This window comes from Mycteria americana, unplaced genomic scaffold (assembly GCF_035582795.1).
Source record: "Mycteria americana isolate JAX WOST 10 ecotype Jacksonville Zoo and Gardens unplaced genomic scaffold, USCA_MyAme_1.0 Scaffold_199, whole genome shotgun sequence".
Taxonomy (NCBI): Eukaryota; Metazoa; Chordata; class Aves; order Ciconiiformes; family Ciconiidae; genus Mycteria; species Mycteria americana.
In genome coordinates, this window is record NW_027445539.1 from 1 (window position 1) to 14935 (window position 14935).

Consider the following 14935-nt stretch of genomic DNA (forward strand, 5'->3'; position numbering starts at 1 on the left):
CCCCCATTCCATATACTCTAGGGGGGGGACCCCCACTTTTGAGCCCCCCCATTCCCATCTCCTTTAGGAGGGGGGTCCCCCACTTTTGACCCCCCCCATTCCATCTCCTTTGGGGGGGGGTCCCCCACTTTTGACCCCCCCTATTCCATCTACTTTAGGGGGGGTCCCCCAACTTTTGACCCCCCCCCATTCCATCTACTTTAGGAGGGGGTCCCCACTTTTGACCCCCCCTATTCCATCTCCTTTAGGAGGGGGCCCCACTTTTGAGCCCCCCCATTCCATATACTCTAGGGGGGGGGTCCCCCACTTTTGACCCCCCCTATTCCATCTCCTTTAGGGGTGTCCCCACTTTTGACCCCCCCCATTCCATCTCCTTTAGGAGGGGGCCCCCACTTTGAGCCCCCCCATTCCATATACTCTAGGGGGGGGTCCCCCACTTTTGACCCCCCCTATTTCCATCTCCTTTAGGAGGGGGTCCCCACTTTTGAGCCCCCCCATTCCATATACTCTAGGGGGGGGTCCCCCACTTTTGAACCCCCCCCTATTCCATCTCCTTTAGGAGGGGGCCCCCACTTTTGAGCCCCCCCATTCCATATACTCTAGGGGGGGGTCCCCCACTTTTGACCCCCCCCCATTCCATCTCCTTTAGGAGGGGTCCCCCACTTTTGACCCCCCCCTTTCCCTATACTCTAGGGGGGGGCGCCCCCACTTTTGACCCCCTCTCTACCCCATTGCAGAGAACCCCCACTTTTCACCCCCCCATACCCAAAACCACCGTACCCCCCCCACTTTACCCCCCCCCACTTTACCCCCCCCCCTTTACCCCCCCCACCTTTACCCCCCCCACACCTTTACCCCCCCCCCCTCACCTTTACCCCCCCCCCCTTCAAACTGGGGTACCCCCATCACAACAACCCACAAGTACCAGACCGGACCCCTCCCCCGGGCGCAGCCCCGGATCTAAATCGGGGAGGTAAGGTGCCGGGGGGGCCCCAAATATTCAATTCCTGGAACACCCCCGTCTCGATCAGCTCCTCCTGCCAGGGGATGGGGACCGTCCCCGAGGCGAAAGGCCGCGCACAGCGCCGTGTCCCCCGCTTCCAGCTCCACGCCCCGCACCGAGGAGAAGACCCCCACGTCCCCCAGGTCCTTGGCGTAAACCCGCCGGGGGGTCCGGTACGAAAGGGGGGGGCACCAGACCTGGAAAAGTGGGGGGGGTGAGGGGGGGTGGGGGGGATTCGCCTTGGTCAGGATCGGGTCGTAGGTAAGGCCAGAATTGCTGGTTAACACCCCCCCCCCCATAATTCCTGGTACATCCCTGGTAACACCCCCCCCCCCCATAATTCTTGGTACCCCCATAATTCACACCCCTGGTACCTCCCCCCCCCCATAATTCCTGGTACCTCCCTGGTAACAACGCCCCCCCCCCCAAAATTCCTGGTACATCCCTGGTAACACCCCCCCCCCCAATTCCTGGTACATCCCTGGTAACCCCCCCCCCCCCATAATTCTTGGTACCCCCCATAATTCACCCCCCTGGTACCCCCCCCCCCCCCATAATTCCTGGTACATCCCTGGTAACACCCCCCCCCCCATAATTCCTGGTACATCCCTGGTAACACCACGCCCCCCCCCCCCCATAATTCCTGGTACATCCCTGGTAACACCCCCCCCCCCCCCCATAATTCTTGGTACCCCCCATAGTTCACCCCCCTGGTACCTCCCCCCCCCCATAATTCCTGGTACATCCCTGGTAACACCCCCCCCCCTAATTCTTGGTACCCCCCCATAATTCACCCCCTGGTACCCCCCCCCCCCCCCATAATTCCTGGTACCTCCCTGGTACCCCCCCCCATAATTCCTGGTACCCCCCATAATTCACCCCCCTGGTGCCCCCACCCATTGGTACCCAACCCCCCTGGTACCCAACACACCGTTGGTGACCCCATTGCTGAAGCACCCAGCACCCATTGGGACCCACTTCCATGAGCACCCAACACCCGTCGGTGACCCATTGCTGGACACCCAACACCCCTTGGGAACCCACTTCCATGAGCACCCAACACCCACTGGTGACCCCATTTCTCGACACCCAACACCCATTGGGACCCACTTCCATGAGCACCCAACACCCATTGGTGACCCCATTGCTGGACACCCAACACCGTTGGAGACCCCATTGCTGAAAGCACCCAACACCCATTGGGACCCACTTCCATGAGCACCCAACACCCATTGGTGACCCCATTGCTGGACACCCAACACCCGTTGGTGACCCCATTTCTGGACACCCAACACCCATTGGGACCCACTTCCATGAGCACCCAACACCCGTTGGTGACCCCATTTCTGGACACCCAACACCCCATTGGTGACCCCATTGCTGAAGCACCCAACACCCCTTGGGACCCACTTCCATGAGCACCCAACACCCATTCGTGACCCCATTTCTGGACACCCAACGCCCATTGGTGACCCCATTGCTGAAGCACCCAGCACCCATTGGGACCCACTTCCATGAGCACCCAACACCCGTTGGTGACCCCATTTCTGGACACCCAGCACCCATTGGGACCCACTTCCATGAGCACCCAACACCCATTGGAGACCCCATTTCTGGACACCCAACACCCATTGGTGACCCCATTGCTGGACACCCAGCACCCATTGGGACCCACTTCCATGAGCACCCAACACCCGTTGGTGACCCCATTTCTGGACACCCAGCACCCATTGGGACCCACTTCCATGAGCACCCAACACCCATTGGAGACCCCATTTCTGGACACCCAACACCCATTGGTGACCCCATTGCTGAAGCACCCAGCACCCATTGGGACCCATTTCCTGACCACCCACCACCCCCCACCCCCTGACCCCCCTTTTCTCCCCGTGGGGGTTACCTGCCTCGAGGCGTCCCCAGTTGACGGCGGCAAAGAGGGGGTGCGCCTTGAGTTGGGCGCAGTCGTTCCCCCGGAAGCCGAGGCGGGTGCTGGGGTCCTTGGCCAGGAGACCCTCGCAGGCGGCCTGCGCCACCGGGCTGAACCGGTCCGAGTAGCTGACGGGGTCGTGTAGGATGCGTCGTGTCACCTCCTTGTTCTCCACCTGCGGGGACAGGGGTTCCTGGGAGGTTCCTGAGGGTCCTGGGGGGGGTTCCTGAGGGTTCTGGGGGGGGTTCCTGAGGGTTCTGGGGGGTTCCTGGGGGGTTCCTGAGGGTCCTGGGGGTTCCTGGTAGCCCTGGAACGTAACTTGAGGGGGGTTCTGGGGGTTTCTGGGAGGTTCCTGGTGGTCCTGGGGGTTCCTGGTAGCCCTGGAACGTAACTTGAGGGGGGTTCTGGTGGTTTCTGGGAGGTTCCTGGTGGTCCTGGGGGTTCCTGGTAGCCCTGGAACGTAACTTGAGGGGGGTTCTGGGGGTTTCTGGGAGGTTCCTGGTGGTCCTGGGGGTTCCTGGTAGCCCTGGAACGTAACTTGAGGGGGGTTCTGGTGGTTTCTGGGAGGTTCCTGGTGGTCCTGGGGGTTCCTGGTAGCCCTGGAACGTAACTTGAGAGGGGTTCTGGGGGTTTCTGGGAGGTTCCTGGTGGTCCTGGGGGTTCCTGGTAGCCCTGGAACGTAACTTGAGGGGGGTTCTGGTGGTTTCTGGGAGGTTCCTGGTGGTCCTGGGGGTTCCTGGTAGCCCTGGAACGTAACTTGAGAGGGGTTCTGGGGGTTTCTGGGGGTTTCTGGGAGGTTCCTGGTGGTCCTGGGGGTTCCTGGTAGCCCTGGAACGTAACTTGAGGGGGTTTCTGGGGGTTTCTGGGAGGTTCCTGGTGGTCCTGGGGGTTCCTGGTAGCCCTGGAACGTAACTTGAGGGGGGTTCTGGGGGTTTCTGGGAGGTTCCTGGTGGTCCTGGGGGTTCCTGGTAGCCCTGGAACATAACTTGAGGGGGGTTCTGGGGGTTCCTGGTGGTTTCTGGGAGGTTCCTGGTGGTCCTGGGGGTTCCTGGTAGCCCTGGAACGTAACTTGAGGGGGGTTCTGGGGGTTCCTGGTGGTTTCTGGGAGGTTCCTGGTGGTCCTGGGGGTCCTTGCTAGCCCTGGAACGTAACTTGAGGGGGGTTCTGGGGGTTCCTGGGAGGTTCCTGGTGGTCCTGGGGGTTCCTGGTAGCCCTGGAACGTAACTTGAGGGGGGTTCTGGGGGTTCCTGGGAGGTTCCTGGTGGTCCTGGGGGTTCCTGGTAGCCCTGGAACGTAACTTGAGGGGGGTTCTGGTGGTTTCTGGGAGGTTCCTGGTGGTCCTGGGGGTTCCTGGTAGCCCTGGAACGTAACTTGAGGGGGGTTCTGGGGGTTCCTGGTGGTTTCTGGGAGGTTCCTGGTGGTCCTGGGGGTTCCTGGTAGCCCTGGAACGTAACTTGCGGGGGGTTCTGGGGGTTCCTGGGAGGTTCCTGGTGGTCCTGGGGGTTCCTGGTAGCCCTGGAACATAACTTGAGGGGGGTTCTGGGGGTTCCTGGTGGTTTCTGGGAGGTTCCTGGTGGTCCTGGGGGTTCCTGGTAGCCCTGGAACGTAACTTGAGGGGGGTTCTGGGGGTTCCTGGTGGTTTCTGGGAGGTTCCTGGTGGTCCTGGGGGTTCCTGGTAGCCCTGGAACGTAACCTGAGGGGGGTTCTGGGGGTTCCTGGTGGTTTCTGGGAGGTTCCTGGTGGTCCTGGGGGTTCCTGGTAGCCCTGGAACGTAACTTGAGGGGGGTTCTGGGGGTTCCTGGTGGTTTCTGGGAGGTTCCTGGTGGTCCTGGGGGTTCCTGGTAGCCCTGGAACATAACTTGAGGGGGGTTCTGGTGGTTTCTGGGAGGTTCCTGGTGGTCCTGGGGGTTCCTGGTAGCCCTGGGTTGTTACTTGTGGAGTTCCTGGTGGTTCCTGGTGGTCCTTGAGGGGTTCTCGTGGTCCTTGAGGGGTTCTGGGGGCTACTGGGAGCCCTGGGATGTTACTTGGGGGGTTTCTGGGGGTTTCTGGTGGTCCTTGAGGGGTTCTGGGTGTTCCTGGAAACCCTGGGATGTTACTTTGGGGGGTTTCTGGGAGGTTCCTGGTGGTCCTGAGGGTTCCTGGAAGCCCTGGGTTGTTACTTGTGGAGTTCCTGGTGGTCCTTGAGGGGTTCTGGTGGTCCTTGAGGGGTTCTGGGGGCTACTGGGAGCCCGGGGATGTTACTGGGGGGCTTTCTGGGGGTTCCTGGTGGTTTCTAGGAGGTTCCTGGGGGTCCTGGGCGTTCCTGGAAGCCCTGGGATGTTACTTGTGGAGTTCCTGGGGGTTCCTGGTGGTCCTTGAGGGGATCTGGGGGTTACTGGGAGCCCTGGGATGTTACTTGTGGAGTTCCTGGTGGTCCTTGTGGAGTTCCTGGTGGTCCTTGAGGGGTTCTGGGGGTTACTGGGAGCCCTGGGATGTTACTTGGGGGGGTTCTGGGGGTTCCTGCTGGTCCCTGGGAGCTTTCTGGGAGGTTTCTGGGAGTCCTGGAGGTTCCTGGGGGCTCCTGGAAGCCCTGGGATGTTACTCATGGAGTTCCTGGTGGTTCTTGGTGGTCCTTGAGGGGTTCTGATGGTCCTTAAAGGGTTCTGGGGGTTACTGGAAGCCCTGGGATGTTACTCGTGGAGTTCCTGGGGGTTCCTGGTGACCCTTGAGGGGTTCTGGGGAGGCTACTGGGAGCCCTGGGATGTTACTTAGGGGGTTTCTGGGGGTTCCTGGTGATTTCTGGGAGGTTCCTGGGGGTCCTGGGGGTTACTGGGAGCCCTGGGTTGTTACTTGTGGAGTTCCTGGTGGTCCTTGTGGAGTTCCTGGTGGTCCTTGAGGGGATCTGGGGGCTACTGGGAGCCCTGCGATGTTACTTGTGGGCTTTCTGGGGGTTCCTGGTGGTTTCTAGGAGGTTCCTGGGGGTCCTGGGCGTTCCTGGAAGCCCTGGGATGTTACTTGTGGAGTTCCTGGGGGTTCCTGGTGGTCCTTGAGGGGATCTGGGGGTTACTGGGAGCCCTGGGATGTTACTTGTGGAGTTCCTGGTGGTCCTTGTGGAGTTCCTGGTGGTCCTTGAGGGGATCTGGGGGTTACTGGGAGCCCTGGGATGTTACTTGGGGGTGTTCTGGTGGTTCCTGAGGGGTTCTGGGGGTTACTGGGAGCCCTGGGATGTTACTTGTGGAGTTCCTGGGGGTCCTTGTGGAGTTCCTGATGGTCCTTGAGGGGATCTGGGGGCTACCGGGAGCCCTGCGACATTACTTGGGGGTGTTCTGGTGGTTCCTGAGGGGTTCTGGGGGCTACTGGGAGCCCTGGGATGTTACTTAGGGGGTTTCTGGGGGTTCCTGGTGGTTTCTGGGAGGTTCCTGGTGGTCCTGAGGGTTTCTGGAAGCCCTGGGTTGTTATTTGTGGAGTTCCTGGTGGTCCTTGTGGAGTTCCTGGTGGTCCTTGAGGGGATCTGGGGGCTACTGGGAGCCCTGGGATGTTACTTGGGGGGTTTCTGGGGGTTTCTGGTGGTCCTTGAGGGGTTCTGGGTGTTCCTGGAAACCCTGGGATGTTACTTTGGGGGGTTTCTGGGAGGTTCCTGGTGGTCCTGAGGGTTCCTGGAAGCCCTGGGTTGTTACTTGTGGAGTTCCTGGTGGTCCTTGAGGGGTTCTGGTGGTCCTTGAGGGGTTCTGGGGGCTACTGGGAGCCCGGGGATGTTACTGGGGGGCTTTCTGGGGGTTCCTGGTGGTTTCTAGGAGGTTCCTGGGGGTCCTGGGCGTTCCTGGAAGCCCTGGGATGTTACTTGTGGAGTTCCTGGGGGTTCCTGGTGGTCCTTGAGGGGTTCTGGGGGTTACTGGGAGCCCTGGGATGTTACTTGTGGAGTTCCTGGTGGTCCTTGTGGAGTTCCTGGTGGTCCTTGAGGGGATCTGGGGGCTACTGGGAGCCCTGCGACGTTACTTGGGGGTGTTCTGGTGGTTCCTGAGGGGTTCTGGGGGCTACTGGGAGCCCTGGGATGTTACTTGGGGGCTTTCTGGGGGTTCCTGGTGGTTTCTAGGAGGTTCCTGGGGGTCCTGGGCGTTCCTGGAAGCCCTGGGATGTTACTTGTGGAGTTCCTGGGGGTTCCTGGTGGTCCTTGAGGGGATCTGGGGGTTACCGGGAGCCCTGCGACGTTACTTGGGGGTGTTCTGGTGGTTCCTGAGGGGTTCTGGGGGCTACTGGGAGTCCTGGGAGTTACTGGGAGCCCTGGGGTGTTACTTGGGGAGTTCCTGAGGGTTCCTGGGAGTTACTGGGGTTACTGGGCACCTTCTCCCCCCGGCTGCGGAAGGGTCCCTTGGCCGCCAGCATCTCGTAGAGGGTCACCCCCAGCGTGAAGTAGTCCACGGCCCAGTCGTACTCCTCGTCCCTCAGCACCTCCGGCGCCATGAACCCTGTGGGACCCAGGCGTCCGGGGAGGGGGTCCCAGGAATCCGGGGGGGGTCCCAGGAATCCGGGTGGGGGTGGGGGTGGTGGTGTCCCAGGTGTCCACGGGGGTCCCATGTGACCACGGGGCACCCAAGGGACCAGGAGGGACCCAGGCACGCGGGAAAGGAGCAGGGATTGAGGGACCCATCCCCTCCTGCCACCCAATGTCCCCTGTGTCCCTGTCCCTCCCCACGTGTCCCCCCCCCCACACCATACCCGGGGTCCCCATGTCCCCCCCCGTGTCTCCGTGCCACCTCCCGTGTCCCTCCCTGTCCCCAAGGTCCGTGTCCCCCCCCCCCATGTCCCCACCCCACCCAAGGTCCCCTCCGTGTCCCCGCATCTCTTGACTCTCCCATGTCCCCCCCGTGTCTCCATGCCACCTCCCGTGTCCCTCCCTGTCCCCAAGGTCCATGTCCCCCCCCCCCCCATGTCCCCACCCCACCCAAGGTCCCCTCCATGTCCCCGCGTCTCTTGACTCTCCCATGTCCCCCCCCCCCCCCATGTCCCCCCGTGTCCCCTACCCGGGGTCCCGGCGTAGCCACGGGTTTTGGTCTGTCCCTCCTTGAGCTCCACGGCCAAACCCATGTCGGACAGACGGACGTGGCCTGCCCACACCAGTAACCACCAGTAACCACCAGTAATACCTCCCCAGGAACCCATCCCAGTGCCCTGCCTGCACCAGTAGCACCAGTAACCACCAGTATCGTGACCAGGAACCCCCCCAGGAACCCCTCCCAGAGCCGTGGTCGCACCAGTAACCACCAGTAACACCCCCCCCAGGAACCCTCCCAGTGCCCTGCTCACACCAGTACCACCAGTAACCCTCCCAGTGCCTCCCATTAACCCCCTCCCAGGCTCCCAGTAACACCCGTGTACCTCCACACCCTTCCATGTCCTTCTCTGTCCCCTCCATGTCCCCAGTGTCCCCCCCGGTGACTCCACATTCCCCATGTCCCCCCATGTCCTCCATGTCCCCAATGTCCCCATCTCCCCCTGTCCCCCAATGTCCCCACATCCCCCAATGTCCCCACGTCCCCCAGTGTCCCTGATGTCCCCCCGTCCCCATCATGTCCCCATGTCCCCACATCCCCACGTTCCCCAATGTCCCTGATGTCCCCAATGTCCTGGATGTACTCATGTCCCTCACATGTCCCCAATGTCCCCATGTCCCCCATGTCCCTGATGTCCCCCCGTCCCCGTAATGTCCCCATGTCCCCAACATCCCCATGTTCCTCAATGTCCCTGATGTCCCCACTGTCCCTGATGTCCCCCCGTCCCCGTAATGTCCCCATGTCCCCACGTCCCCACGTTCCCCAATGTCCCCTGTGTCCCCAATGTCCTGGATGTACTCATGTCCCTCACATGTCCCCAGTGTCCCCATGTCCCCCAATGTCCCTGATGTCCCCCCATCCCCGTAATGTCCCCATGTCCCCACGTCCCCACATTCCCCAATGTCCCTGATGTCCCCCATGTCCCTGACGTCCCCCATGTCCCTGATGTCCCCCCATCCCCGTAATGTCCCCATGTCCCCACGTCCCCACGTTCCCCAATGTCCCTGATGTCCCCAATGTCCTGGATGTACTCATGTCCCTCACATGTCCCCAATGTCCCCATGTTCCCCAGTGTCCCTGATGTCCCCCATGTCCCTGATGTCCCCCCGTCCCCATCATGTCCCCATGTCCCCACGTCCCCACGTTCCTCAATGTCCCCTGTGTCCCCAATGTCCTGGATGTACTCGTGTCCCTCACATGTCCCCCAATGTCCCCACATCCCCCAGTGTCCCTGACGTCCCCCATGACCCTGACGTCCCCCATGTCCCTCATGTCCCTGCGTCCCCATCATGTCCCCATGTCCCAACATCCCCATGTTCCCCAATGTCCCCTGTGTCCCCAATGTCCTGGATGTACTCATGTCCCTCACATGTCCCCAATGTCCCCATGTCCCCCATGTCCCTGATGTCCCCCCATCCCCGTAATGTCCCCATGTCCCCACGTCCCCACGTTCCCCAATGTCCCCTGTGTCCCCAATGTCCTGGATGTACTCATGTCCCTCACACGTCCCCAATGTCCCCATGTCCCCCACTGTCCCTGATGTCCCCCCGTCCCCGTAATGTCCCCATGTCCCCACGTCCCCACGTTCCCCAATGTCCCTGATGTCCCCAATGTCCTGGATGTACTCATGTCCTTCACATGTCCCCAATGTCCCCATGTCCCCCAGTGTCCCTGATGTCCCCCATGTCCCTGATGTCCCCCCGTCCCCATCATGTCCCCATGTCCCCACGTCCCCACGTTCCTCAATGTCCCCTGTGTCCCCAATGTCCTGGATGTACTCGTGTCCCTCACATGTCCCCCAATGTCCCCACATCCCCCAATGTCCCCACATCCCCCAGTGTCCCTGACGTCCCCCATGACCCTGACGTCCCCCATGTCCCTCATGTCCCTGCGTCCCCATCATGTCCCCATGTCCCAACATCCCCATGTTCCCCAATGTCCCCTGTGTCCCCAATGTCCTGGATGTACTCATGTCCCTCACACGTCCCCAATGTCCCCATGTCCCCCACTGTCCCTGATGTCCCCCCGTCCCCGTAATGTCCCCATGTCCCCACGTCCCCACGTTCCCCAATGTCCCCTATGTCCCCAATGTCCTGGATGTACTCATGTCCCTCACATGTCCCCAATGTCCCCACATCCCCCAATGTCCCTGATGTCCCCCATGTCCCTGACGTCCCCCATGTCCCTCATGTCCCCGCGTCCCCATCATGTCCCCATGTCCCAACATCCCCACGTTCCTCAATGTCCCTGATGTCCCCAATGTCCTGGATGTACTCATGTCCCTCACATGTCCCCATGTCCCCATGTCCCCCAATGTCCCCCCATCCCCGTAATGTCCCCATGTCCCCAACATCCCCACGTTCCTCAATGTCCCTGATGTCCCCCATGTCCCTGATGTCCCCCCATCCCCGTAATGTCCCCATGTCCCCACGTCCCCACGTACCCCAATGTCCCCATGTCCCCCAGTGTCCCTGATGTCCCCCATGTCCCTGATGTCCCCCATGTCCTGGACGTACTCATGTCCCTCACACGTCCCCAATGTCCCCATGTCCCCCAGTGTTCCTGATGTCCCCATGTCCCCCCTATCTCCTGTCCTAAATGTCCCCGATGTTCCCATGTCTCCCCAATGTCCCCACATCTCCAATGTCCCCTATGCTCTCAATTCCCCCGCGTCCCCGATGTCCCCAATGTCCCCATGCCCCTGATGTCCCCTGATGTCCCCCGATGTCCCCCACATCCCCCAAAGTCCTCACGTCCCCCAGCAGCCCTGATGTCCCCTGATGTCCCCCACATCCCCCGATGTCCTCCAATGTCCCTGATGTCCCCTCATCACCCAATATCGCTGATGTCCCCAAATCCCCCACGTCCCCACAATGTCCCCATGCCCCCTCATCCCCCCAAGGTCCCTTCACGTCCCAATGTCCCTGATGTCCCCAATGTCCCCCATGTCCCCAACATCCCCCAACTCCCCCAATGTCCCCACATCCCCCAATGTCCCTGAAGTCCCTGATGTCCCCATATCCCCCAGTGTCCCCGTGCCCCCCGAAGTCCCTGATGTCCCCACATGCCCCAATGTCCCCAACGTCCCCCCCGTCCCGACGTCACCGGCGTCATCGAGGAGGACGTTCTCGGGCTTGAGGTCACGGTAGACGATGCGGTGCTGGTGCAGGTGCTCCAGCCCCAGCAGGATCTGGGCGGTGTAAAACACGGTCCGCGGCTCGGGGAACCCGGGGTTGTCCTCGTCCACGTTGTATATGTGGTACCTGACACGCCAAGAACACGCTAAGCACACGCCAGCCCTTGGGGACACGCCAGCACCTGGGGACATGCTGGGGACATGGCTTGGGAAACCTAGGTTGACCTCATCCACATTGCATGTGTAGCACCTCCACATGCTAAGGACATGCTAAGGACATGCCAGCACCCGGCGACACGCCAGCACCTGGGGACACGCTGGGGACATGGTATGGAGAACCCAAGGTTGGCCTCGTCCTCATTGCATGCATATGGCACCTGCACACGCTAAGGACATGCCAGGCACGCTGCTGGGAGGTGTCTACAGCAGCGACATGTGTGGCACACGCCAAGCACACGCTTACCGCAGGTCACCGCCGTTCATGAGGGTCATGACGAGGCAGAGGTCGGTCTTGGTCTGGAAGGCGCAGGCCAGCGAGACGATGAAGCGGCTGTGCACCCGTGCCAGGATCCGCTTCTCCACCAGCGCCGCCTGCACACGCCAAGCACACGCCAAAGGCACGCAGCTGGTGATGGTCCAGCCCACGGCAAGGACACACCAAGGACACGCAGGTGGCACACATCAAGGGAAACACGGGTAGCACATGGGAAGGACATCTAGATGGCACGTGCCAAGGAAAACATGGGTGGGACATGCCAAGGACATGCAGGTGGCACATGCCAAGGAAAACATGGGTGGCACATGCCAAGGACATGAAGGTGGCACATGCCAAGGAAAACATGGGTGGCACATGCCAAGGACATGAAGGTGGCACATGCCAAGGAGATGAAGGTGGCACACACCAAGGAAAACATGGGTGGCACACGCCAAGGAAAACATGGGTGGGACATGTCAAGGACATGCAGGTGGCACATGCCAAGGACATGTGGGTGGAACACACCAAGGAAAACATGGGAGGAACACGCCAAGGAAAACATGGGTGGGACATGTCAAGGACATGAAGGCGGCACATGCCAAGGAACACATGGGAGGAACATGCCAAGGAAAACATGGGTGGCACATGCCAAGGACATGAAGGCGGCACATGCCAAGGAAAACATGGGAGGAACACGCCAAGGAAAACATGGGTGGGACATGTCAAGGACATGAAGGCGGCACATGCCAAGGAACACATGGGAGGAACATGCCAAGGAAAACATGGGTGGCACATGCCAAGGACATGAAGGCGGCACATGCCAAGGAAAACATGGGAGGAACACGCCAAGGAAAACATGGGTGGGACATGCCAAGGACATGAAGGTGGCACATGCCAAGGAAAACATGGGTGGGACATGCCAAGGACATGCAGGTGGCACATGCCAAGGAAAACATGGGTGGCACACGCCAAGGAAAACATGGGTGGCACATGCCAAGGACGTGCAGGTGGCCCATGCCAAGGACATGCGGGTGGCACACACCAAGCGGAGGGACGCTGGAGGGGACAGAGGGCTGGCCAAGGGGACGGATGGCCACCAGCCCCGCGCCGTATCCCCCGGGGGGGTTCCCCGCGCCGTCCCCACCTCGTAGCCCTGGCGCTTCTTGAGGCGCTTCTTGTTGAGGCGTTTGTTGGCGTACATCTTGCCGGTGACGCGGCGCTGGCAAGCGCAGACCTCGCCGAAACCGCCCTTGCCCAACACCCTGAAGTCGACGAAGGCTTCGGCGCCCACCGCCTGCCCCTCCAACCATTTGAACTGTACGAAGCGCCCGAACTCCGGTGACGCTCGGTACGGGGTCCAGGCCACCGCTTCCAGGTGGGCCAGCAACTCCCGTCGCGCTTGTCCGAAGTTCTCCGCGGAGGCGGTGGCACCTGGGGGGGGGGGAGAAGGTGGCATGGCCGCTGTTGGGGGAGGTTGTAGTACCCATCGGGAGGCAGTATGGCTGCCTTTGGGGGTGTCATGGCCGCCGGAACTATCATGGCCGCCGGAACTATCATGGCCGCCACTGGCGGTGTCACGGCCACCAACAGGGGAGTCAAGGCTGCCAATAGGGGTGTTAAGACCACCAGCGGGGGTATCATGGCCACCGTTGGGGGTGTCATGGCCACCGTTGGGGGTGTCATGGCTGCCAATGGAGGTGTCATGGCTGCCAATGGAGGTGTCACGGCTGCCAATGGAGGTGTCATGGCAGTCATCGCTGTCATGGCCACCAACAGTGGAGTCGTGGCCACCAAGAGGGGTGTTAAGACCACCATTGGGGGTATTATGGCCACCGTTGGGTGTGTCATGGCTCCCATCACTGTCACGGCCACCACTGGGGTATCATGACCTCCATCGGAGGTATCATGGCCACCATTGGAGGCATCATGGCCTTCATTGGCAGTATCATGGCCACCATTGGGGCTTTCATGGCCACCATCGCTATCACAGCTGCCATTGGAGGTGTCATGGCTGTCATTGGAGGGATCATGGCCACCATTGGAAGTCTCATGGCCACCATTGGAGCTGCCATGGCCATTATCACTATCATGGCCACCATTGGAGGTATCATGGCTGCCATCACTATCATGGCCACCACTGGGGTACCATGACCTCCATCGGAGGTGTCATGGCCACCATTGGGAGCATCATGGCAACCATTGGAGCTGCCATGGCCATCATCACCATCATGGCTGCCACTGGAGGTGTCATGGCCACCATTGGAGGTGTCATGGCCACCATTGGAGGTATCATGGCCGCCATTGGAGGTATCATGGCCGCCATTGGAGGTACCATGGCCTCCGCTGGAGGTGTCATGGCCGCCGCTGTGGGCGGAACCTCACCTGTGGGTGGAGCCTCACCTGTGGGCGGAGCCATGGCGGCGGCGCTGAGGAAGCCGCAGTGCTCCGCCCCTCCCGGGGTGAAGAACCGCCCCCTCAGGGCGGCGGCCGCCCCGCCTCGCTCCGCCTCCTCGCAGCGCTCGTAGGCCTCCAGCTCCGCCCACAACGCCCCCGCCGCAGCCAATCCCGGCGTTCCCTCCAGGAACCGCTGGAACAGCAGCTTCCCGATTGGCTGCTCCACGCACTGCCACCGGAAGGAAGTATCCTCCCCAAGATGGCCGCCTCCATGCGCGCCGCCATTTTGTCCCCCGCCGACGCCATTTTGTGCCTTGTGGACGCCATTTTGCCCCCCTCCGCCGCCTTTTTGTCCCCCGCCGCCGCCATCTTGTCCCCCTCCGCCGCCATCTTGTCCCCCTCGGATGCCATTTTGAGCCCCGTGGCCACCGCTCGGCGGGTCCCCTCCGGCCAGGCGGGCGCGTAGGGCCTCGCACTGGGAGATGTGGGGCAGGCGGAGGCGGGCGCGTTGCCGTCGGTCCCGTCCCGAGGCTCCCGGGCCGCCGCGGGCCGATACGTAGGCCGAATTGGCCACCACCGTCTCCAGGCCGCCGATGTCCATGGCTGCGGGGAGGGGTGAGCGCTCGTGCGACGCACGGGGAGGATCGGGGGGGGGGGGGGGTGGTGTCTGTGGGGTGGGGGTGAGCCCTCGTGCGACGCACGGGGGGGATCGAGGGCGTGGGGGGATCCCTCGTGCGACGCACAGGGGGGATCGAGGGCGTGGGGGGATCCCTCGTGCGACGCACAGGGGGGATCGAGGCATGGGGGGATCCCTCGTGCGACACACAGGGGGGATCGAGGCATGGGGGGATCCCTCGTGCGACGCACAGGGGGGGTCGAGGGCGTGGGGGGATCCCTCGTGCGACCCACAGGGAGGATCGAGGCATGGGGGGATCCCTCGTGCGACGCACAGGGGGGATCGAGGCATGGG

General features: G+C 61.8%; 1 protein-coding gene across 1 annotated transcript; it reads right to left on the reverse strand.

Annotated features, from left to right (window-relative positions):
* Positions 1 to 905: 905 nt before the first annotated feature.
* Positions 906 to 14566, reverse strand: LOC142403327 (rhodopsin kinase GRK1-like). Its single transcript, XM_075489552.1, is given in 10 exon segments — positions 906 to 1070; positions 1072 to 1170; positions 1172 to 1200; positions 2904 to 3105; positions 7251 to 7375; positions 7931 to 8014; positions 11066 to 11223; positions 11560 to 11687; positions 12716 to 13002; positions 13972 to 14566. Coding segments are annotated over 10 exon segments (1872 nt in total).
* Positions 14567 to 14935: the final 369 nt, after the last annotated feature.